We start from the raw sequence: 23,880 nt of genomic DNA, 5'->3' as shown, positions 1-23,880 counted from the left end.
CCCCCCCAGCAGACCAGGCTTTTGTTGTGGATGCCTGGGGTAGAGCATCTGGGGTGCTGCCGGGTTGGTCCTGGGGGGACCTACCCGGCAGCGCCCCAGCTGTTCTGTTCCAGGCTCCAGATTCAGCCGCTGTTGAAACTGATCAGTGGCTGATTCCAGGAAGCTGGGGGCAGAGCAACTCTGCCTCGGGCTTCCTGTAGTCAGCCCCTGGTCAGTTTCAGCAGCAGCGGCTGAATCTGGAGCCAGTTCCGACTTACGTACAAATTCAACTTAAGAACAAACCTATAGTCCCTATCTTATACGTAACCCGGGGACTGCCTGTATTGCTTGTTTACTATCTTAACTTTTTGCTCATGATTTAGGTCAAGCTGCATTAGGATGGTAACTGGAATTTAAACACACAAAACAGCACATAAAATGTATTTTGGAAACATACACTTCAGGGTTTTTTCCATGACTTGGAGCATATTAAATATTTATAATTTGAGAACTGAGCCAATTGAAACTCAGGGAGAAACCATAAAATAATATTATAGGTTGAAGCTTCTGGTGCGATACATATTATATCTGAGAGTCAGAGAACCTGGTTCTAAAATCTGTGATAACTTTGCCAGTCTCTTGCACCCAGTAACACAGCCCCTATATCCTCTGCCGTTAATGCAGTGGTGCCTTTTGTCCCATATTTGCAAAGCTTTACCTCAAAAGTGAGTTGTTTCCCCCTTATTCTTTCTTTGCAATAAAAGCTGCTTTTCTATATAAAGTTTATGATAGAGGCTCATGGATTCAGCTTTTTTTTTTAAATGTATATGTTACCAGAGATTATAATAAGTTTAGGCCTTAACATATTTTATATTTAAATTCAGATTTTGTTTTAAACAGATTTATTTAAAAACAAAGATTAATGCATACTTTAAATAAAATCCATAGATTGTTATCTCCCCTGACTATTTCAGGGCAGTATTGCTGCAACCTCCCTCGGTTCTTCTCATTACCTACGGCTGGATTTAGAGCAAGTCATATGGTATTTCCTCAGATGGTTTCTTGTCTTCTGAGATTTTGTTATAAATAGATTATAGTTAGTTAGTAGTACCCTTAATATAAATTAGGAATAGTTAGGTTAATTAATGATCCTATTGGAATGTCCTCACCAGAGTTTAAATACTGTCTGTGATGAGGGGTAACTGTTCCCAATAGCGATCCCACACGTGGTGTTTGTGTCTAGGAGAAGGACACTGTTAAAGAAAATGCTCATTTGCAAGTCTCTTAAGAAAAGAACACAGGTGCCAAGGAAATTGAGGTTCAAGCAGCACCTTACAGAATGCACTGTGAAGCATGCATATGCACTGAAGGCACAACTTTGAAGCTGAAAGCAAACTTCAGAGCAAACCAGTGTTCCTCATTCAGATGCTGATTCCTCCCCCAGGAGAAAGATATCATTCTCCTTCCTCAGGTCTTCCAAGAAAAAGGTGTCACAAAATTGTTTGCAGCCAATCCGGAGGTCAAGGAGAGTCTTTCTCCTCTTCTATGAGAAGTACACATCAGCATTGTGATATTTCAAGTATGCAAGATGGAACTGAGCCATCTGCTTGCTCTCTGATACTGAGGAAGCATCAGCTTGACTGTGCCAGTAGTGATAACGTCGTCACTGAGTTATCATGCCGTATCAGAATTGCTTTCCCCTCTTCCTGATTCCCTCACTGTTCAGGAGCATTCAATTGCTGGGACCTCATTGAGACACTGCCTGGCACCAACTGGAATCATTGCAGATGTATCCTAGTTGTTGGCTGAACTGATGACTGCAGTTCATATCACATCTTTGGGACTAGTTCCAACTTCAGCATTGTGCCATCTTTTGTGTCATTACCAAATAAGAGTGCAATGCCCCTGCCCCTCTGCATGCCAACCCCTGTATCTCTCTTGGTGCAGATTGTGTCTTGGATGAAGCTGGACATTTGTTCACCCCACGTAAAGTGGTTTCCCCAATACTGTCTGCTGACTTTGGGGATTCATCAAGTTGAAGATCAGGTACATATTACACACCCAGGCATGTGCACTCACCCCTTCAAGACAGAGTTTAAACGACAATCAGATAAGTCACCTGAAACATCTAGGGAGGGATTCAAGGCATTCATTGCTGAAGGTCATCTGGTTGCCAAGACTTTGCTGTCAGCTCTAGACATAATGGGTGCAGCTTCCAGAGCTGTCGCATTAGCAGTAACAGCATGAAGGGCATTGTGGTTGCAGAATTCTAGATAACTTTGCACATCTAGCAGAGTGTAGAAGACTGCAATTCAGCATTTTTTATATTCTCTGAGAAAGTGGGTGAGACTTAACATACATTTAAGCCTTTAAGGACTTGTGAGCAGCTCTGCATTCCTTAGGTATTTATACATCTTTTTGCTGGTCTACAATACTTTTTGCTGTAATACTACCTCACCAGTATTTCAGATGGACACTTTATTGGTTAAGATGTCAAGATAACTCCAGAAAGGGGAATAAATCTCACAGGAAAAACCTGCTGGATATAGTTTATCTAAACAGCTTATTGTCCTCCATTTCAAGAAGCAGCCTATTTGACTAGTAAATTAAGAGCAACAGACCAATTCCGAAATCTCAACCCTGTCGCCTCTATTTGGCATAGTTGTAGCTTTGTCGATCCCAGGATATTAGACATGGTGGGAGGGTTGCAATATATTTTATTGGACCAGCTTCTGTTGGTGAGAGACAGAGAAGCTTTCAAGGCGCAGAGTCCTTCAGGTCCATGTACTTCAATATGGCAACACGCTATCTTGCTTCAATAATGCCTGGAAAACAGTAACAGTGGACAGATAGAGCCTAAGCAGTATGAGATCGTATTAAACCATATGATTTCTGTCAAATCCCCCCCCCCCATCCTTCTACCCAGGGTTATTTGATTTAAATCACCCCCAAAAAATTGATTTAAATACAATTTCCCACTGATATTACTTCACATGCTTCTTCAAACAGTAATGCAAATCTGAGCACTAAAACTTGTTAATTTACAGCTCAGTATATCATTTTACGTCATCTAATAGGGTATACTTTGTTTAATTTTTTTTAGATAACTTGATTTTTGTATTAATCTAGGAAATAGTACATAATGCTTATGTATATCATGCTGCAGATGCGGCAGTAGTATATTAGGAATTCTAAGAACTAAATTATACACACAAACACAATAGCACTTATATTTTATTAAATTAGAAGACTTACTGATGTAAACACTCAAAGGAAGAAAAGATGGTTACTTACCTGTATCATAACTATTGTTCTTTGAGATGTGGCCAAAGATGTATATTCCTCCATCCCTTCCATTCCTTCTCCATCAGTCTCTACTCTTGATATTTGTTGTGAAGAAACTGAGAGCACTTTGGGTGATACTGTCCCTAACTAGCCAGGGAAATGTCAAGAGCCACAGAACATGAGTGCCATCCTGATGTGTACTGCTAGGAAAAGTTATCCCACTTGGGTACACTGAGTGTACACATCCTTGAAAGGAATATTTGTTTGCATTCAAAACTCAACAACAGATACAATACCAGTTGTGTGTGGCTATTCAGGGACAGTGTCATTCAAAACTTTCTTGGTTGCTTCACAACAAACTTCAAGAGAAGTAGACACTGAGGCAGAGGGTAAATACAATCCTAGGAGTTTGGACACAGTATTCCATTACCGGTCTCACCAATGCTGCATAGAGGTAATATTGCCTCCTTTCTGTCTTATTCAATATCCTTTATGGATTGTATTCCCCTTTTGACCACAGCATCATACTGGGAGCTTGTATTCAGTAAGTTCCCACTGTGACCCTCAAGCCTTTTTTAGTCATCACTTTCCAAGCTATAATTTCTAACCAATAAACATAGCCTCTGTTCTTTATTCCTGGATGTATGGCCTTGCTTTTGGTTGTATTAAAATGCATGTTTTAGCTCTGCTTAACAACTCATTCTGATTGCACAGTAACATTGACCAGTCCTCATTTTTTTGCCACTCCACAGATCTTTTGTCACCTGAAAACTTTATGAGCAAATGTATTTTCTTTCAGCTCATTGATTAAAATAGGACATAATTTTGGACCAAGAAATGATCCCTGATAATTTTACTTGAAAATTGATTTTAAATCAAAACCAACTGACTGTGCTTAATGACAGCTGACATGAGAGAATGCAATGGCAGTTCCCCTTTGTAGCTCAGCAGATAGGAATTTTCTAGGCTTTAAATGTTAAAGGAGAAATAGAATGATTCCCCTTAGTCCATCCTTTGAACCAAGGAGTGCTGCCGAGTGATTGGACTCTTAAATTTCATTTTTAAACAGCTGAATTAGAACATAGTTTAGTTTTTAATAGTTTGAAGTAAGAATAATACAGCGGCTGAGCTAGGCCAAGGAATAGAGAATCCTGCCAGCAAAAAGGGGTAGGATATGGAGAATGAGGGCTTGCTTTGGCTGCCACTACAGCTAACACCTGTTATATTTACTTTAAAATATGGGGAGGAGAAGAGAGGGAAAATGTATTTTAAGGTAAAATGAATATAGGGCTTTGTTCCTTTGATTATCAAAAACCAGCCATACACTGATCAGAGTTAGTGAATGGAATTGATAACACAAAAGACTCAACAAGTGAATCAGAACTTGATTTGAATAATCAGATTGCGCATCTCATTCCTTTACCTGGTGGCTCAGATTCCGTGTTAAAGAAAGTTAACAAGGGTTTGGCTTGTCTCATTTGGATCAAAAATCAGTTACACTCAACTAGGACACGGTTGTCTTCTGAATAGATTTTCCAGACTGTGGTCTGAAGAGCTCTCTGTGCCATTCAAATGTTGTTCTATGTCCAGACATAAAAACCAATCATATAATATATTGTAACTAATATAAATTGTGATTCCCCATCACCACCAGTTTTTGCAAACAGTTTATGAATTAGTTTTGATTTCTGTTGTATTTGTAGTCAGTGTTTATAAAAAAACTCAAGTGAATACATTTCAGCTTCTTGTTTGTTATAGAAGTGGTTACAAATTTCTTTTGCTATGGAGATCACCACATTGAGATGGATATGGTGTTTTATGAGGCAAAGCTGATACTGGTTTGCTTGAGACAGTGTTTTCTAAAGTCTGGGTTAACAGATAGCAACACATCAGATTACATTAAATTTTTTCTCTGCAGTGTAGTAACATTTTAAACACAAAGTTGTTTTACAACGCAATACAGCTTTTGTAATGAGTCTGAAATCTCATACTGTTTTCGTATTTTTTTTTCTCATGACCTTATAAATCACTGAAAAATATGCAGGAAATTCATATTGCTGTTAATAGGAAGTCCCTCTTAGGTTACCCTGAAAGCCGATGCCCATTGGTCTGCTCTAATAGCCTTCTTTTCTTTTTCCTCGTAGGAAATTTGCTACAGGATCCTATTGCCCCCACCAACTCCACGTGTCAGCATTATGTCTGCAAAACTTGTAAAGGCAAGAAAATGATGATGAAACCATCATGTAGTTGGTGTAAAGACTATGAGCAGTTTGAGGAAAATAAACAGTTGAGCATTCTAGTGAACTGCTATAAAAAACTGTGCGAATACATAACACAGACTCCATTGGCACGAGACATAATACAGGCTGTTGACTGTTCTTCGGATCTTTTGGCTTTGCTCAAAGATGGATCACCACTCCATGAAGACACAGAAAAAACTTCCGATGCAGCCATGCCTTTATGTTTGACACATTCCCCTTTACCTTCAACCTCAGAACATATTAATGATCCTCAAGCTAGTTTTTCCTCCATACCAGAAAACACACACAATATTGATATTAGAAGTTCTGTTATCAATGGGTTGCCCAATTGTAATGGGCTTTCAGTGGATAAACTTGGAGTAAACATGCCTTCTCCTGAACATACAAATACAATTGATGTGTGTAGTACTGGAGAATACATAAAAACTGAGGATATCTCTAGCAGTCTTCAACCTGTGTGTGACACAGTTTCTACTAGTGACTTGTGTACATCAGGCATTGACATCTGTGGTTTCAGTGAAGATATAAAACCTGGTGGCTCACTATTGCTTAGTGTTGAGGAAGTTCTCCGAAGCTTAGAAACTGTTTCAGGCACTGAAGTCTGTGGTTCTGATTTGCAGCCCAGCTTGGAAGCCACTGTATCCAATGGTCCTTTTCTGCAGCTTTCTCCCCCACCTCTTAGCCATAATGTTTTCATGTCCACAGGTGCTTCTCCACATGGGATCTCCTGTACAGCAGCAACACCTAAGGTTGTTAAGTTAAACCGAAAACGATCTCGATCAGAAAGTGACAGCGAAAAGGTTCAGCCACTGCCCATTTCCAGCATTCTTTGTGGCCCAACGTTGGGAGCATCAGCACCAGTAACAGTGAAACAGGAAAATAAACTGTCTTTGCAGCCTGTGGCAACTGTACCCAATGGAGGCACTACTCCCAAAATAAGTAAAACTGTACTTCTGCCTAATAAAAGCATGAAAAAGACTCAAGAACATGCCCCCAAGAAATCTCACCCGAAAGCCAAACCAGGAATACTGAAAACAAAAGACAAAGCAAAAGAAAAAGTTGCTAGCAGTAATGTTATGCCAGGAAGTCCGACAAAAACTGTGTATAAAAAACCACAAGAAAAGAAAGGGTGTAAATGTGGTCGCGCCACCCAAAATCCAAGTGTTCTTACATGCCGTGGCCAACGTTGCCCTTGCTACTCTAACCGTAAAGCCTGCTTAGACTGTATATGCCGTGGATGCCAAAACTCATATATGGCTAATGGGGAGAAGAAGCTGGAAGCATTTGCAGTGCCAGAAAAAGCCTTAGAACAGACTAGGCTTACTTTGGGCATTAATGTGACAAGCATTGTGCGCAGTGCCAGCACAAGCACCAGTGTAATTAATGTGACAGGATCACCAGTAACTACATTTTTAGCTGCCAGTACACACGATGATAAAAGTTTGGATGAAGCTATAGACATGAGATATGACTGTTAAATCTTTTTTTTTCTTGGTCTTTTCCCTGCCCTTAGTAGGGGAACTGCTACAGTTTTAAGGCAGCTATGGTTCTGTTTAACTTGCCGAAGCTCCTGCATATAGATCACTTGTATCAAGTGTTTTTCATTGCTATGTTTTGTGTGTTAGTGTCTGGGAAATAGTTTGCAGATAATGGAGGAATTACCCTAAAACTATGTCTTTAGATCTCACAGCACCTCATAGTTTGAGATCACATGCTGATGTAAATGGTTTTAATACAAGATGACCTTTGGCAAGACACATATTAACCTTATTGTCCCAGTTAATGCTTTGTACACAATTAAAGCTTCCAATTAAATGTAAGGAAGTGTATCCAGTCAGTCCATCAAAATTGTGCTTGTTTATGATACGTGAAAGTAACTGCCAATTACACTGCCATAGGGCGTCAGTGTTGCTAGCAAATCACATCCCATTCATGTTGAAAATAGTTAACTAAGGAATACAGTGTTTGATTGACCCGTATTTTTTATCACAAACATTGGTTATCTAGAGCATGGAACTATTGCAAATCAGTAATTTCATGAAAAGAGAAGTTGTCCTTCACTGGAATTGGCTAAGAAGTAACAATACTAACAACTGCAGTAAGTAGTAAAGTGGCTGTCCCACGGATCCTGATTGAGCCTCTGTGTAATTGCTTTATTTGCTTTTTCTGAAAAAGGTAGATGTCTGACATATTTTATGTCATATGGCATAAACTCCATTCATCTTTGACATATTGCTGTTCATTTCATCATGAGAGAAAACAACTAATAAGCAAATACTTATATATACTTTACATATATAAATCTATTGATTTCAGTGGGAATCGCACGTAGTATTTGAGAACAATTTGACCCTAGGCCAAAAATATAAAAAATAAATCTGCTCTGGAATAAAATCTCTTGTCCCATTGGTGCCCTCCATACATCCTTGTTTATACAGCCTTTACTTGCCATTTTAAAATATGCATGAGTTAATAACACTCTACTGTGGATCTATTTACCCTAGGAAAATGGCCCATTGTTAATTGCTTCTCCTTAGTCAAGAAAGATAGGGTACATGGGATCAAATTATTCTCAGTACTCATTAAGTAAAGTATGCTGGATAGCTCATTCCCCCCAATTGTTGATGCCCAGTTGGTGGATTTCCAGTTAATCTCTGAAAATAATGAAATAGTTTACAGAAGGCTTTTTGCATTTTGCACATTACAGCAGTTTTAAGTTTTTTATGCCATTTTTAAAAAGTCAGACTTCATGTTGCAGAGACATCTCATCTTTAAATGGCACAGCACAAATAAGAATAGTCTGACTAGCATTATTCTTCTAATTTAAAGGACAGATACTGTTATAACAGCATGTCTAAAGAGAAACAGTGCTAGAATTTTTCAAATTTCATTTTATGGCAGCCATATTTTTATTAATTAAATGAAACTTCCAATGAATTATGACATAATGTTGGATATATTTTGATTGTGCACAAAGCATGTACAATGAAGGTTACCTATCTAAGAAATAAGCAAAAACATTTTGGACACAAATCAAATGACACCACCTTTTGTTTTTGTAGTGTACCATGGTGTCATTTTCTGTGAACGTGGTCAGATAATTTTTTTGTTTTGTTTTGTATTCCCCCCCGTCTTTTTTGTGGGGTGGGGTAGGGTGGGGGGTTAAAGCCATAGGAAGAAAAATGTGATGTATGTGTCCAGTCTGTACTATTTTGTTTTTGTTTTGCAAGAAGAGTTGAAAAATATTTTTGATAACGAGAGTAAATGGTGGAAAATGCTTCTTAGTATTCTTGTCTTTATTTGCCAACCCAAGTACCTGAATTCTCTGTTTTTAACCCTCATGAGATTTAATGATGTCCTATTAAAACATATTTAGTTAAATTTGTATGTGATTTTGTGTGTTGATCAAGAGGATCCTACCGTTTTCTACTTTGGTGGTTTGACTTTGACCTACTCATGTAAATCTGTGTTTATTATTCCACTACATGTAAGTAAAGTAATCAAATGACAAACAGATTTTAGTGGAGATTGAGCAACATGGGTAGTTGCTTCTGAACACTTCCGCAAAGCTATTAAGTTTTGCTGAGATTATTGTTAGTACATTTATTTGTACTTTAAACTTTATACTTGAGTATACATTCCTGAATGTGGGAGTAGTTTTTAATTATTTATATTTTACTGTTGCATTAAGTGAGGTTCCAGTTGTTGGAGATTTAGGTGAAGTGTTTTTTGGAACCATTGATAGGAGATCCCTGAGCATTAATGTAACATTGCTAAATGGTAAATTCAGGTTGTTTTAAAAACAAGTTTCTTTTTATGCTACCACGTTCTTCAAATGTGTATTAAAATGTAAATAATTAATAAATGTTAGTTTTCTAATTCTATTTTGTAACTGCTGAGGGTACCAGTGTGGCATGTCTGGACGCTTTTTAGTTTTGGGGGAAAATTCTTTGCTTCTTCATAACTTAGTTAGCTTTTGTTTCTTTTTATTTTCTGCCTCCCATGTGTGTTGACAAGTAAATTAAGCAGTGGAAAAGGATTACAAGGTTGGAGAAGAGAACTGAAGTGAAATAATTGCATAGGTCCTGTCTTTCTAGTGCCATGTAAAGCAATCTGAATAGTAATTTAAATGATCTTTACCTTCATGTTGGCTGTGCTTTGGCTGTCTATACTAGTGAGTACCACAATTACTTAATACCACAAGCAGTGCTGCCCTCATGTAGTGGTGCAATAGCGGGAAACCTTGAAGTCTGCATTAGTGTAGACAGGACCACTTGGGACTACCTGGCATTTACTAAGTGTGCACGCCTTATCACCTCAGTTTTTCTGAAGTAATGTACTACTCTGCAAACTTTCTTCAAATTCTCTAATTTCAGAACTGCGTCGGCTACAAAAGCTGGTGAAGGATGTCTATCAAAGATATTTCCGATGTGAGCTGCTTCTTAACTGAGAGCATGCTGCACAGGCAGATCAAAAACTTGCTTTCAAAATGCCCTTCTCTGGATCATGTAATATTATATTAACGTTGTATTGTGATATGCTTGGGCTCTATTTACTTTAGGAAAATGGCTCATGGTAAGGTGCAGTTCATATGGTACAAAATTAATGTGGTTGTACACAGGTGTACCATCTGAATAAAAGAGTACAAATCCTTTTTCAAGGAATAGAAACTTTTAAACATTTTCCATGCCAAATTACTATTTATATATAAACAAGTATGTCCAAGTTGCAAGCACATCTAGTTTTGATGGACTTTAAATTTATTATTTTTATTGTATCAGCAGTACACTTCATGTTTTAAAGAAACGTGAAGAAAAATGGTCTTTGCCCCAATGGTCTTACATTTCTCTAATTGTAGACAGGCACCAAAAGGCTGAGAAACAATTAGATGAAATAGTAAGTTGATATGCACTGACATAATTCGGGCATTTGCAGGTCATGAAATTCTGTTGTTTAAATAACATCTGTTTTTCCACCTTGTAGTTGATACGTCAAAAGTGAGTTTTAAGAAGGATTAAAATGAGGTAAGAATGGCGGTTTCATAAATGGACAGTGGGAATATGTTACACCCTGAAGGGGCAGTGTGATGAGGAATGAGAATAGGAGAAGTTGAACAGTGCTTTCATTGCAGGGGGAGGAGAGGATGGGGTCTCATTATTGTGGGGCCCCAGCTTCTGATTTATTTTAAGTCTTTGGTGGGAGGGAGTGATGTGACTTCCTCTGTGTCTAGCAACAGTCAGATGTTGCTGGGAGAGCAAAGGCAGCAGGTGCTGCCACCCCATGGCTGGGGGAGCTGGAGTGCAGCAAGGGGACAGTCCAATTACAACCAGTCTTACTGCCCATGCTTGGCACTTCACTGATATATCCCAGGCTCCAACATCCTATTCTGCCTTCATCCAGGCAAGAATAAGAGGTGCTGTTTGGTGTCTTGGCCATCTGCTTGACAAGAATCAGCTTGCACTACTCCTCCAGCTGCAGGGCTGAAGAGGGAGAGAAGAGAAAGAGGGTCAGAGACTGGGCAAGCTGAGGAGATGGGAGGTCAGAGACTGGTTGAGTTGGAAGGAGAGGGGACCTGGAATCTACAAGGAGGAAAATGGACTGAGAACTGGTAGTAGCAAGTAGAAGGGATGCTATGGAAATGCAGACAGGGGAGTTAAGTGCGGGGAGCAGGCAAGGGCAAAAGGCAGGGGACATGCAGTTGTTAGGGGATGCAAGGGCAGAAGGTTGGAGGGATAAAGCAGGAGTTAACAGATAAAGTGGGTTAACAGATAAAGGATGAGGGGGCAGTTAGTGGTAGGGGTGGCATAAGGGCAGAAGAGGGAGGTAGAGGCAGAGAAGAGAAAAGCTCAGTTGTGAAACTGCGCTGACATCTCTCTCCAGGATCATCCACGTTTACTAAGGACCCTATTCATTATAATCTATCCCTGCTTTTTCCCCCAGAATTTGATCATTTGTAGATCAGAAAATGACGGAAGAATGCTCTGGCAGACTGAGTCCTGGATACAGGTTGTTGGAAATGAACTAGGCCTCTAAACATGTGAATGAGAAGTTTGATTTTGATGATTAGGATAATGGAACAACGTGGGCAGTGTGATCTAAGCGACAGTAAGGAAAAGATTTTTGGATAACACAAGGGGATATAATTGTTGATCCCAATGCTATGACACCTCCATAGAATGAAGTACTTTTACATTGAAAAACAAATACACCAATGCAAAGTAAAACAGCAAAAGTAAAACCACGACAAGCAATCTCTGTTCTACCTCTCTGAGTTATAGAACCTTTGCTATTAAGTCTTTAAATGCTGTAAACATTACCTAATTATAGAGTAAAAGGTTAAAATACGTACAGATTAAATTGCAATCATTGTTTATATATTTAATTCTTAAAGTAGTTTGTGCTCTTTATTAAAACTGTTAATTGCATAGATTTAACATACTGTGATTTTAAAAACAGCATATTTTTAAGGTGGCCTATACAAGTGGTACCCTCAGTCAAACAAGCATGAGAGCCTGACATACAGTGTGCTCATTATCGGTTCTGTTGACACCAGCTATGGCAACCTGAGCTATTTGGGACCAGGGTCTTTTCTGGCACTGTAGTAGTTCTGGTATAGAATCATAGAATTATAGGGCTGGAAGAGATCTCAGGAGGTCATCGAGTCCAGCCCTCTACCCAAAGCAGGACCAACCCCAGTTCAGTCATACTAGCCAGGGCTTTGTCAAGCCGAGACTTAAAAACCTCTAGAGATGGAGATTCCACTACTTCTCTAGGTAACCCATTCCAGTACTTCCCCACCCTCCTAGTGAAATAGTTTTTCTTAATATCCAACCTAGACCTCTCCCACTGTAACTTGAGACCATTGCTCCTTGTTCTGCCATCTGTCACCACTGAGCAGATCCTCTCTCCATCCTCTTTGGAACCTCCCTTCAGGAAGTTGAAGGCTGCTATCAAATCCCCCTCACTCTTCTCTTCTGCAGACTAAATAAGCCCAAATCCCTCAGCCTCTCCTCATAGGTCATGTGCTCCAACCCCCCAATCATTTTGGTTGTCCTCCCCTGGACCCTCTCCAATGCGTCCATATCATTTCTATAGTGGGGGGCCCAGAATTGGACACAGTACTCCAGATGTGGCCTCACCAGAGCCAAATAAAGGGGAATAATCACTTCTCTAGATCTGCTGGCAGTGCTCCTCCTAATGCAACCTAATATTCCATTTGCCTTCTTGGCTACAAGGGCACACTGTTGACTCATATTCAGCTTCTCATTCACTGTAATCCCCTGGTCCTTTTCTGCCAAACGGCTACTTAGCCATTCAGTCCCCAGCCTGTAACAGTGTTTGGGATTCTTCCGTCCTAAGTGGAGGACTCTACACTTGTCCTTGTTGAACCTCATCAGATTTCTTTTGGCGCAATCCTCTAATTTGTCTAGGTCATTCTGGACCCTATCCCTGCCCTTCAACATATCTACCTCTCCCCCTAGCTTAGTGTCATCTGCAAACTTGCTGAGGGTGCAATCTGTCCCCTCATCCAGGTCATTAATAAAGATGTTGAACAAATCCGGCCCTAGAACCGATCCTTGTACTCTGCTAGAAACCGACCGCCAACCTGACATCAAGCCGTTGATCACTACCCGTTGGGCCCAACAGTCTAGCCAGCCTTCTATCCATCTTACAGTCCATTTATCCAATCCATATTTCCTTAAGTTGCTGGCAAGAATATTGTGGGAGACCGTATCAAAAGTTTTGCTAAAGTCAAAATATATCACATCCACTGACTTTCCCATATCCACAGAGCCAGTTACCTCATCTTGGAAGCTAATCAGATTGGTCAGGCATGACTTGCCCTTGGTGACTCCATGTTCACTATTCCTGATCACCTTACCCTCTTCCAAGTGCTTCAAAATGGAATCCTTGAGGATCTCCTCCATGATTTTTCCAGGGACTGATGTAAGGTTGATGGGTCTGTAGTTCCCTGAATTGTCCTCCTTCCCATCTTTAAAGATGTGCACTACATTTGCCTTTTTCCAATCATCTGGGATCTCTCCTGATCTCCGCGAGTTTTCAAAGATAATGGCCAAAGTCTCTGCAATAACATTTTCCAACTCCTTCAGTACCCTCGAAAGCATTAAACCTAGACCCATGGATTTGTGTATGTCTAGCTTTTCTAAATAGTTCTTAATCTGTTCTTTCCCCACTAAGGGTTGTCAACCTCCTTCCCATACTGCATTGCCTAGTGCATTAATCTGGGAGCTGACCTTGTCTGTGAAGACTGAGACAAAGAAAGCATTGAGTACTTCAGCTTCTCCCACGTCATCTGTCACTAGGTTGTCTCCTCATCCAGTAAGGGCCCTACACCCTCCTCGATCACCCTCTTATTGCTAACATGCCTGTAGAAACCTTTGTTACTCTTCACATCCCTTGCTATCTGTAATTCCAACTGTGCTTTTGCCTTCCTGATAATCCCCCTGCAGTTTCAAGTAATATATTTATACTCCTCCCTAGTCATCTGTCCAAGTTTCCACTTCTTGTAAGCTTCCTTTTAGTGTTTAAGCTCACCAAGGATTTCCCCAATAAGCCAATCTGGTCGCCTACCATATTTGCTTTCAATACTGTGCATCGGGATGGCTTCTTCCTGTGCTTTCAATAAGGCTTCTTTAAAATACTGCCAGCTCTCCTGGACTCCTTTCCCCTTTATGTTAGCAACCCAGGGAATCCTGCCCATCAGTTCTCTGAGGGAGTCAGTCTGCTTTTCTGAAGTCCAGGGTGTGTATTTTGCGACTCTCCTTTCTTCCTTTTGTCGGGATCCTGAAATCTACCATCTCATGATCACTGGTTCCCAAGTTGCCAACCACATCTACTTCCCCTACTGGTTCCTCCCTGTTTGTGAGCAGCAGGTCAAGCTGTGCATGGTCCCTGATTGGTTCCTTCAGCACTTGTACCAGAAAGTTATCCCCAACATTCTTCAAAAACATCCTGGTTTTAGCTACAAACTAATCAGGAAAGAGATCTTGGCATCATCGTGGCTAGTTCTCTGAAGACGTCCAGGCAAACAGGATGTTAGGAATAATTGAAAAAGGGATAGAGAATAAGATGGAGAATATCTTATTGCCCTTACATAAATCCATGGTATGCCCACGTCTTGAATACTGCGTACAGATGTGGTCTCCTCATTTGAAAAAAGATAAACTGACATTAGAAAAGGTTCAGAGAAGGGCAACTAAAATGATTAGGGGTTTGGAAGAGGTCCCATATGCGGAGAGATTAAAGAGACTGGGACTTTTCAGCTTGGAAAAGAGGAGACCAAGGGGGGATATGATAGAGGTCTATAAAATCATGAGTGGTGTGGAGAAAGTGAATAAAGAAAAGTTATTTACTAGTTCCCATAATACAAGAGCTAGGGGCTACCAAAAGGAAACTAATGGGCAGCAGATTTAAAACAAATAAAAGCAAGTTCTTCTTCACACAGCGCATAGTCAATCTGTGGAACTCCTCGCCTGAGGAGGTTGTGCAGGCTAGGACTATAACAGGGTTTAAAAGAGAACTAGATAAATTCATGGAGGTTAAGTCCATAAATGGCTATTAGCCAGTATGGGTAAGGAGTGGTGTCCCTAGCCTCTGTTTCTCAGAGGGTGGAGATGGATGGCAGGAGAGAGATCGCTTGAGCGTTACTTGTTTGATTCACTCCCTCTGGGACTCCTGGCTTTGGCCACTGTCGGCAGACAGAGTACTGGGCTGGATGGACTTTTGGTCTGACCCAGTATGCCATTCTTATGTTCCTGGATTGTCTGTGTACTGATATATTGATCTCCCAACAGATGTCAGAGTGATTAAAGTCCCCCATGAGAACCAGGGCCTGTGATCTGGAAGCATTCTCTTAGTTGTCTGAAGAAAGCCTTGTCTACCTCATCCACCTGATCCGGCAGTTTATAGTAGACACCCTTGTTGCTTCCACCTCTAAACTTAACCCATAGACCCCCAACAGGCTTTTCTCCCTCTATATATACTGGAGCTCTGAGCAATCATACTGCTCTGTTACATACAGTGCAACTCCTTTTCTCCCCTGCTTGTTCTTCCTGAACAGTTTATACCCTTCCATGACAGTGCTCCAGTCATGTGAGTCATCCCACCAAGTCTCCGTTATTCCAATCAAATCATATTTCTCTGACTAGGTCAGGGCTTCTAATTCTTCCTATATTTGAAGGACATTTTGATGTTGGAAGATCCAGAGTTGTCTTTGTCAGGTGCCGAGCATCTCTGAGTATCAAGATCTCAGTCTCTAAGTAACCATTCAACCTCATTGCCCCCATGTGGAGGAAAAGGACTCCCAGTCAGCCTTGTCAATTTCTGAGGCGTATTCTCCCACACATATCTTTGGGAATTTGCCTTTTTTGCAGAGAGGATCTTGCTCCAATGTTGGTGGAACCTGCTTTCTTATTGGACCCTCACAATGGCCATATTGGGACCTGTGGGCTGCCTATTGACAGCAATTTAACAGTCCATCATCCCTCAAAGAGGCTGGAGTTTCACATTATTCTTGGAGTGCTGTCAGTGCAGGTGCTCTACTTCAGGTGTTGGTACATCCTAGTGCTGTCGATCAGAGGCTTACAGTAGCAGTGTCCGAATAGGACACACATGTAGTAACCATCTTGCAGTGCCATTGGTGCTGCTTGTGACACACATATGACCTGGGCTCTCTATTTCCTTCTCAGCTGTTATCAGCTGAAGATGGAGCTCTAACAGTGTTACCACTTTTCCCTAAAAACATTAGCAACATGAGTTTCAGGGGGTAGCCAAGTTCGTCTGTACAGGATAAACTTTAAAAACAACTAATGGTCTGGTAGCACTTTATAGACTAACAAAACATGTAGATGGTATCATGAGCTTTCGTGGGCACAGCCCACTTCTTCAGAAAGTCCGGTCATCTGAAGAAGTGGGCTGTGCCCACGAAAGCTCATGATACCATCTACATGTTTTGTTAATCTATAAAGTGCTACCAGACCATTAGAAACATAGTTTAATTAGATTGAAAGTTGTTGTTAATTTATCACAAAGTTATAGTTTATTGGAAAAAAGTTTTATATTGTTAGCACCTTTACGGGGGATGGTTACTGTTAAGATGCCTGGTTACTCAAAATTCATACACTTCAGCTCCTGCCCCAAAGCTATGCCCATTTTAGATGGGTGCTCATTGTGTGTATTCTATCTGAGTGAGGGGCATATCCCTCCTACTGCATACATTTGAAAGCGAGAGCCCACCTAATAGGGTTCTGTGGTTAAAAATGATCTTAATGGAGAAATCACCACAGTCAGACAAGCAAATTGCTTCTCCGGACACTCCTCCAAATGGGGAAGGGAGATGTACCCCCTAAAAGACCAAGAAAAGAGGGCTCAGACTTCTTCACAATGAGCATTGCAAATACAAAGGTGGACTCCTGCCAGGTTGTGACCCCAGATGCTGAAATATGCTCCCATAAGCATTTTTTGGCACACCAGGCACTTCCAGCACTACTGAGATCCAAGCAAAGGAAAGGCAGTTGAGGCACAGACAAAGACATGCCTCCACAGCGCCGAGTTCATCAGCATGGGACTCTGCACCGAGCATCTCCTCAGGCATCATGACTCCACCCTCAGCACCAACAACGCAGAGGGCTTCAATGGAGAAAAACACATCAGCACCATCTGCACCGACTGAACAGTCACAGCATCAGTCGGCACAGATGCCAGCATGGACAAGAGCAGCAGACCCCAGAGCACCAACAGACCGGACATTGGCTCTGATACGGTCTTTGATATACCGGAAAGACTTTGTGATATCAGCACTGCATGCGCCAATAGTCCAATACAACGAGGGCTCCTCAACAGGCTACAGAGGACATCCCACCCATGGAGGCTCAGGATTAGGAGAGAACATACAAATTAATACAGACCAAGAAACTACATCTTCTTTCTACTTCCCCAGAAGAGGCTATTATGCATCAACTGCCCACTTTGGTGGATGATTTTAAGAGTTTCAGAAACTGTTTAAGGAGGTTGCTCACAGCTAGGACATCCCACCTGTGGAGATGCTGAGAAATCAGCACAAGCTGGTACAAATACTGCAATAAGTATTTACTTCCGAGATCGCTTTTCATCTCAACAATGCAATCTTGTATCCAGTAGAGACCATTTGGCAGTCACCAGCCTCAATTCCACAAACATGTAAAAGGATTGATAGAAAGTACTATGAACCCTCGCAATCGGCAGACTTTCTCTTTGCATATCTGCCCCCAACTTCTTAGTAGTCGATGCTTGAATCAACTCTTCAAGCAACCAGAGTTCAAATCACACCACAGGAGAAAAAACATGAGACTAGATCTATTTGGGCATGAAGTATATTCTTCAGGTACCCTAATATTCAAAATGGCCAAATATTCTGCATTATTGGTAAAATAAGGCTATAATAACTATGGGAAACTTAGCTCGTTCACAGCAGAGTTCCCTGAGGAGAGTGTCACAATTTCAAGCATCATCAGTGGAAGTCAACTGATAGCCAAAACAGCCAAAAGTCACTAGCCACTACAGATATGGCAGCCAAGGACCACAGCTATAGTAATGTGCCAGGCATCCTGACTACAGATCTTGAGTATACTCAAGGGCCTACAGAAAAAGATAGAATATTTACCTTTCAATCCAGAAAAGCTTTTCTCAAAGAAAACTGACACTAGAGGTTGGCAACAACAATGCTCCAGCTTTGACAAATGCCCCAATCACAGGTGCTGACATTCCCAGACAGCTCCTCCAAACCACAGTTTTGAAAAGTTGGTCAAGAATTTGTCTCCCTCACCAGACAGCACCTGTGCCCAATCCATCCCCAATTTTCAGTCATTTAACTTAGCCCTTTTATCACATCTCGGTGTCAATAACATTGGACCAATGGGGTTAAAATGATTCCAGTTGAGATATACTATCCCCTTGTGCTTCCAGACCACCTACCCTCCGCCTTCCCTATCTCTACAGGGACACATTTCACAAACGTGTTACAACAAAGAATAGACCTTCTACCACTAAGTGTCATAGAAAATATTGTCACAATTCAAAGGGAAGGGATTCTATTCACATTATTTCCTGACCCAGAAGAAGAACAGGGGATGGAGACCTATCTTGAACCTAAGAAAGGTCAAGTTTGTACACTTGCAAATATTCAAAATAGTTACATTGGGCACAGTTCTCCCAGTGCTCCAACAGGAGAACTAGTTTTCAGCCTTTGACCTCGGAGATACTTATTTTCATATCACTATTCATCCCTTGCAGAGGAAATGTCTGCAGGAACACTTCCAGTACAGAGTATTCAGCCTATCTATTGCACCAAGAGTTTTCTCCCAAGCCCAATCTGTGGTTGCGGTATATCTAATGCAAACAGGGAATTATGATCTTCCCTTACCTGGACGATTACCTTCTCAGAGGCCAAACTCGACAAGAAACTATGGACATAGTCTGGATCACCATTTCACTATTCCAGGAGTTAGGGTTACAAATAAATGAATGGAAATCAATTGTAATCCTGGTCCAACATCTAGGCTTCATTGGGGCACATCTTGATACCATAGTAGCCAAGGCATCCCTGCCCCTAGCCAGATTCACCACTCTTACAAACCTTCTCTCAGAGGCACAAGCCAGTCCCCAAATAGGGGCTTGCATGGTCCAACAACTACCAGGACACTTGGCAGCCACAACATTCATGGTGCAACATGCAAGAATGGTTAAGCCTAGTATAGGAACACATACCCAGCAAACAACCTACACAAATTACTCTCAGTACCACTCACTGTCCTGGATGCTTTACAGTGGTAGACAAGAACACAATACTTTTTTATGGGTATCCTGTTCCAACAGGAACCCTCATTGACTGTGATCACCACAGATGCTTCACTGATAGGGTGGGGCACACACATAAATTAACATACGATTCAAGGCAAACAGTCTCAAGTGGAGATTGTTACACATTAACTTATTAGAGCTGTCTGCAATGCTGACAGGCATTTCCTACCTCATATAAAGAACAAGTCCATTCTCATCATTACTGACAATGTTGCATGCATGTTTTACATCAACTTCCAAGGAGGAGCTCATTCACACTTTCATGGCTTCACTGCATAGCAACTATGGATCTGGTACATACAACACAACATAAGCTTCACAGTATGCTATCTACCCAGCCATCCGAATGCAATGGTGGACACACTCACCTGATACTTCTCCCAAAGCTACAAAATGGGGGTGAATGGTGAGGTTCTGAGATCAATCTTCAACCATTGGGGCATTCCCATTATCCACTTGTTTGCATCTCTAGTGAACCACAAATGCACAGGTTTCTGTTCGCAAGCAGGATTGTTGCCATGATCACTGGGCATCACTATCAAATGTGAGGCATAACTCATTTAGGTGTTTCCACCAATTCCACTGATATCATACACAAGATACAAACAGACAGGGTCAAAGTTATTTGCATAGTCTTGATATGGCCCAAACATGGTACCGTTGCATGATGAACATGGCACCCCACGAGTTCTCCCTTGCCATCCAGATCTGCTGTCTCAGCATAATGATCATACTCTTCATCCAAACCTGGAGATACTCTACCTACAAGCATGTCTCCTGCATGGTTCCATAATAATGAACTAATCTACTCAGAACAAGTTAAACACATTTTGTTAAACACCAGGAAGTTGACCACATTTAATACTCACGTTTAGAAATGGAAGAGGTTCTCTGCATGGTGTCAAGACATTTGATGATCTCTACCACACCACTACCATTAGTCTTGGAACACCTACTGGAGTTGAAAAGTTCAGGTTTAGCAAGGAGCTTGATCAAAGTCCATCTTGTGGTCATTTCTGCATTCCATCAGAATATGGATGGAACCTCAACATTTGTGCAAACTACAAAATGCTTCTACAATCCCCATAATTCTAGGAGCAATGAGCAAGATCAGGCAGAAGGCCATAATGATTCTCATAGTGGTCAAGACAAGCTTGGTACCTTGATCTTCTTCAACACCCTGTGGGTGCTCCACCTGCCCTCTACTTCAGAGTTTGCAGTAGGGACTTTGTGATAGAAAAGGAACTGGTGGGCTTGGGTAAAGCTCACAGCATCAATGGCACTGTGAGACTCTTAGGGCATGTCTAGACTACATCCCTCTTTCGAAAGAGGGATGTAAATTAGACAGATCAAAATTGCAAATGAAGCTGGGATTTGAATTTCGCACACTTCATTTGCATAATGGCAGCCATGCGTTCTTTTGAAAGTGAAACCACTGTCTAGACACAGTTCTTTCGAGGAAAAAAACCCTTTTTCGAAAGATCCTGTACTCAAAAAACGAGATTTACAGGATCTTTCGAAAAAGGGTTTTTTTCTCCAAAAGAACTGTGTCTAGATGGTTTCACTTTAAAAAAGCCCTTTTTCGAAAGAACGCTCAGCCACCATCATGCAAATGAAGCATGGGAAATTCAAATCCCGGCTTCATTTGCAACTTCAATCTGTCTAATTTACATCCCTCTTTCGAAAAAGGGATGTAGTCTAGACATAGCCCTAATTTTGCATCCACAGCCTCCCGGACACTGCTACTGTAAAGCTCTGATCAAGGCTGCTGGGGCACATCAATACCTGAAGTGGAGCATCCACAGGGACACGTGACTCCAAGAACCTCAGTTACTGCACACAGTGAGTAACCTTTCCTTCTCTCTTTGGCTAAGCATGACAGGAGGAGTTATTTCAAGAGCAGGAGTCTGGGGCAGATGAGTTAGCCATCATCTCCATGTCTCCACAACCTTCCATGGCATATGACATCAGGCAGCTTCAGGACCTCATTAGACGCCTCGCTGACACCCTATGGATCAATCCCTCTGGAGGAGGTCAAAGATCTGCAGTACAAGTTGCAGGATATTTTGCAGTTGGCAACACCCTCCAGAGTGGTCCTACCTATAAATAAGGCTCTCACGAATCTACCTCAGATGATATAGCAGATGCCAGCCACTCTTACACCGATCTGTAGAAGGGGGAGATAAATAGTACATACCCGTTAAAGATTCTGACTTTTTATTTTCCTATCCCCCACCTAACTCCATAGTTGTGAATGAATGGGGGTGGGCAGCACTTTTTGAGACCTATCCCCTACGACAAGGACCAAAAGCAGCTGAACATTTTTGGACACAAATATTACTAGTTCCCAACTCTTCAATTCCAGATCATGATCAGGCAGTCATGGCCAAATAAAATTTTACAGAGGCCACATCTACCCTACCTGTATGTCTGCGAATAAGCCATCTCCTCCTCACAAGCAACGTATATTTCAGCAACCTAAGCACTGGGGTGTGGATGGTGCTCTGCCTGTCAATGTAGCTACTATCTCTTGAGGGTGTGGATTTATTACACCAATGGGAGAGTTCCCTGATTAGCATAAGTGTCTTCAGCAGATGTACTACAGTGCTGCAGCTGCAGCAGTGTGGCATTTCTAGTTTAGACTCGCCCTAATTACAACAAACTGATGATTTTTATAGAACAGATTCCACCCTGGTCTCTCTTCAGGGACTTGTCTCACAAGCATCTACTAAGACAAGAAGTGGTGTTTCTTCCCCTTGTAAGAACAGTAGAGCTGGTTCCTTCTCCTTACAGGAATAGGGGTTCTACTCAAAATACTTCCTAGTGCCAAAGGAGGATGGAAGATGGAGGCTAATTTTTAGATCTAAACTGAACAAGTTTGTGAAATCTCAGAAGTTCAGGATGGTAACTCAAGCAACTATAATTCCTTTACTAGAAGAAAGGGATTATTTTTAATGTCTAAACCTACAAGATTCCTATTTCTGTATAACTACACACACACACACACACACACCATACAGAAAAATACCTACAATTCAGTATAGGCCAAGATCATTTCCAGTACCAAGTGCTTTCCTTTGACACATCTTGGCCACAAAGGTGCTTTCAAAGGTTCTAGCAGTAGTGGCAGCTTACCTTTTGCAGGATGTGATTCCTGTCTTCCCATTGCTCAATAGCTGTTCCTTTGAGACTGTTTTTAACCCAGAAGGCCTTTGCTGTCTTCCAAGAGTTGGGACCAGTAGCTGAGTGTTAAGAAATCTACACTTGTATCAGTACAAAGGATACAGTTTAAATCTCCCTAGACTAAGGGTATGTCTACACTAGCCCCCTAGTTTCAACTAGGGAGGCTAATAAAGCTGACCGAAATTGCTAATGAAGCGCTGGATTTAAATATAGAATCGTAGAATACTAGGACTGAAAGGGACCTCGAGAGTTCATCGAGTCCAGTCCCCTCCCCCATGGCAGGACCAAATACTGTCTAGACCATCCCTGATAGACATTTATCTAACCTACTCTTAAATATCTCCAGAGATGGAGATTCCACAACCTCTCTGGGCCATTTATTCCAGTGTTTGACTACCCTGACAGTTAGGAACTTTTTCCTAATCTCCAACCTAAACCTCCCTTGCTGCAGTTTAAGCCCATTGCTGCTTGTTCTATCCCCAGAGGCCAAGATGAACAAGTTTTCTCCCTCCTCCTTATAACATGCTTTTAGATACCTGAAAACGGCTATCATGTCCCCCCTCAATCTTCTCTTTTCTAAACTAAACAAACCCAATTCTTTCAGCCTTCCCTCATAGGTCATGTTCTCTATACCTTTCATCATTCTTGTTGCTCTTCTCTGGATCCTCTCCAATTTCTCCACATCTTTCTTGAAATGTGGTGCTCAGAACTGGACACAATACTCCAACTGAGGCCTCACCAGCGCAGAATAGAGCGGAAGAATGACTTCTCATGTCTTGCTCACAACACACCTGTTAATGCATCCCAGAATCATGTTTGCTTTTTTTGCAGCAGCATCACACTGCTGACTCATATTAAGCTTGTGGTCCACTATAACCCCTAGATCCCTTTCTGCCGTACTCCTTCCTAGACAGTCACTTCCCATTCTGTATGTGTGAAACTTATTGTTCCTTCCTTATAGTAGCCCCATCTAAGTTATATTTGCCTAGTTTATTGATAAGAATATCATGAGAGACCGTATCAAACGCCTTACTAAAGTCTAGGTATACCACATCCACCACTTCTCCCTTATCCACAAGGCTCGTTATCGTATCAAAGAAAGCTATCAGATTGGTTTGACATGATTTATTCTTTACAAATCCATGCTGGCTGTTCCCTATCACCTTGCCACCTTCCAAGTGTTTACAGATGATTTCCTTAATTACTTGCTCCATTATCTTCTCTGGCACAGAAGTTAAATTAACTGGTCTGTAGTTTCCTGGGTTGTTCTTATTTCCCTTTTTATAAATGGGCACTATATTTGCCCTTTTCCAGT

General features: G+C 41.3%; 1 protein-coding gene and 1 long non-coding RNA gene across 3 annotated transcripts in view; one reads left to right on the top strand and one right to left on the bottom strand.

Moving 5' to 3' along the window:
* Positions 1-12,341, top strand: part of MSL2 (MSL complex subunit 2) — a 35,854-nt gene extending 23,513 nt beyond the window's left edge. Inside the window, exon 2 of the mRNA XM_075937378.1 lies at positions 5,409-12,341. Coding sequence (XP_075793493.1) covers positions 5,409-7,003 — 1,595 coding nt within the window. The 3' untranslated portion in view covers positions 7,004-12,341. The remainder of the gene's footprint in view (positions 1-5,408) is intronic.
* Positions 91-23,000, bottom strand: LOC106732061 (uncharacterized). Of its 2 annotated transcripts, XR_012906182.1 has the most exons (4): positions 22,518-23,000; positions 21,168-21,549; positions 20,252-20,337; positions 91-2,804 (listed from the first exon to the last, which is right to left on the bottom strand). It is a non-coding gene; the product is annotated as an uncharacterized LOC106732061 (long non-coding RNA). The 2 variants fall into 2 exon arrangements; XR_012906181.1 differs by having other exon boundaries at positions 21,168-23,000.
* Between the last annotated feature and the right edge of the window lie 880 nt (positions 23,001-23,880).

Source organism: Pelodiscus sinensis, chromosome 10 (genome assembly GCF_049634645.1).
Source record: "Pelodiscus sinensis isolate JC-2024 chromosome 10, ASM4963464v1, whole genome shotgun sequence".
NCBI lineage: Eukaryota > Metazoa > Chordata > Testudines > Trionychidae > Pelodiscus > Pelodiscus sinensis.
This window is presented reverse-complemented; position numbering and strand designations above follow the sequence as displayed.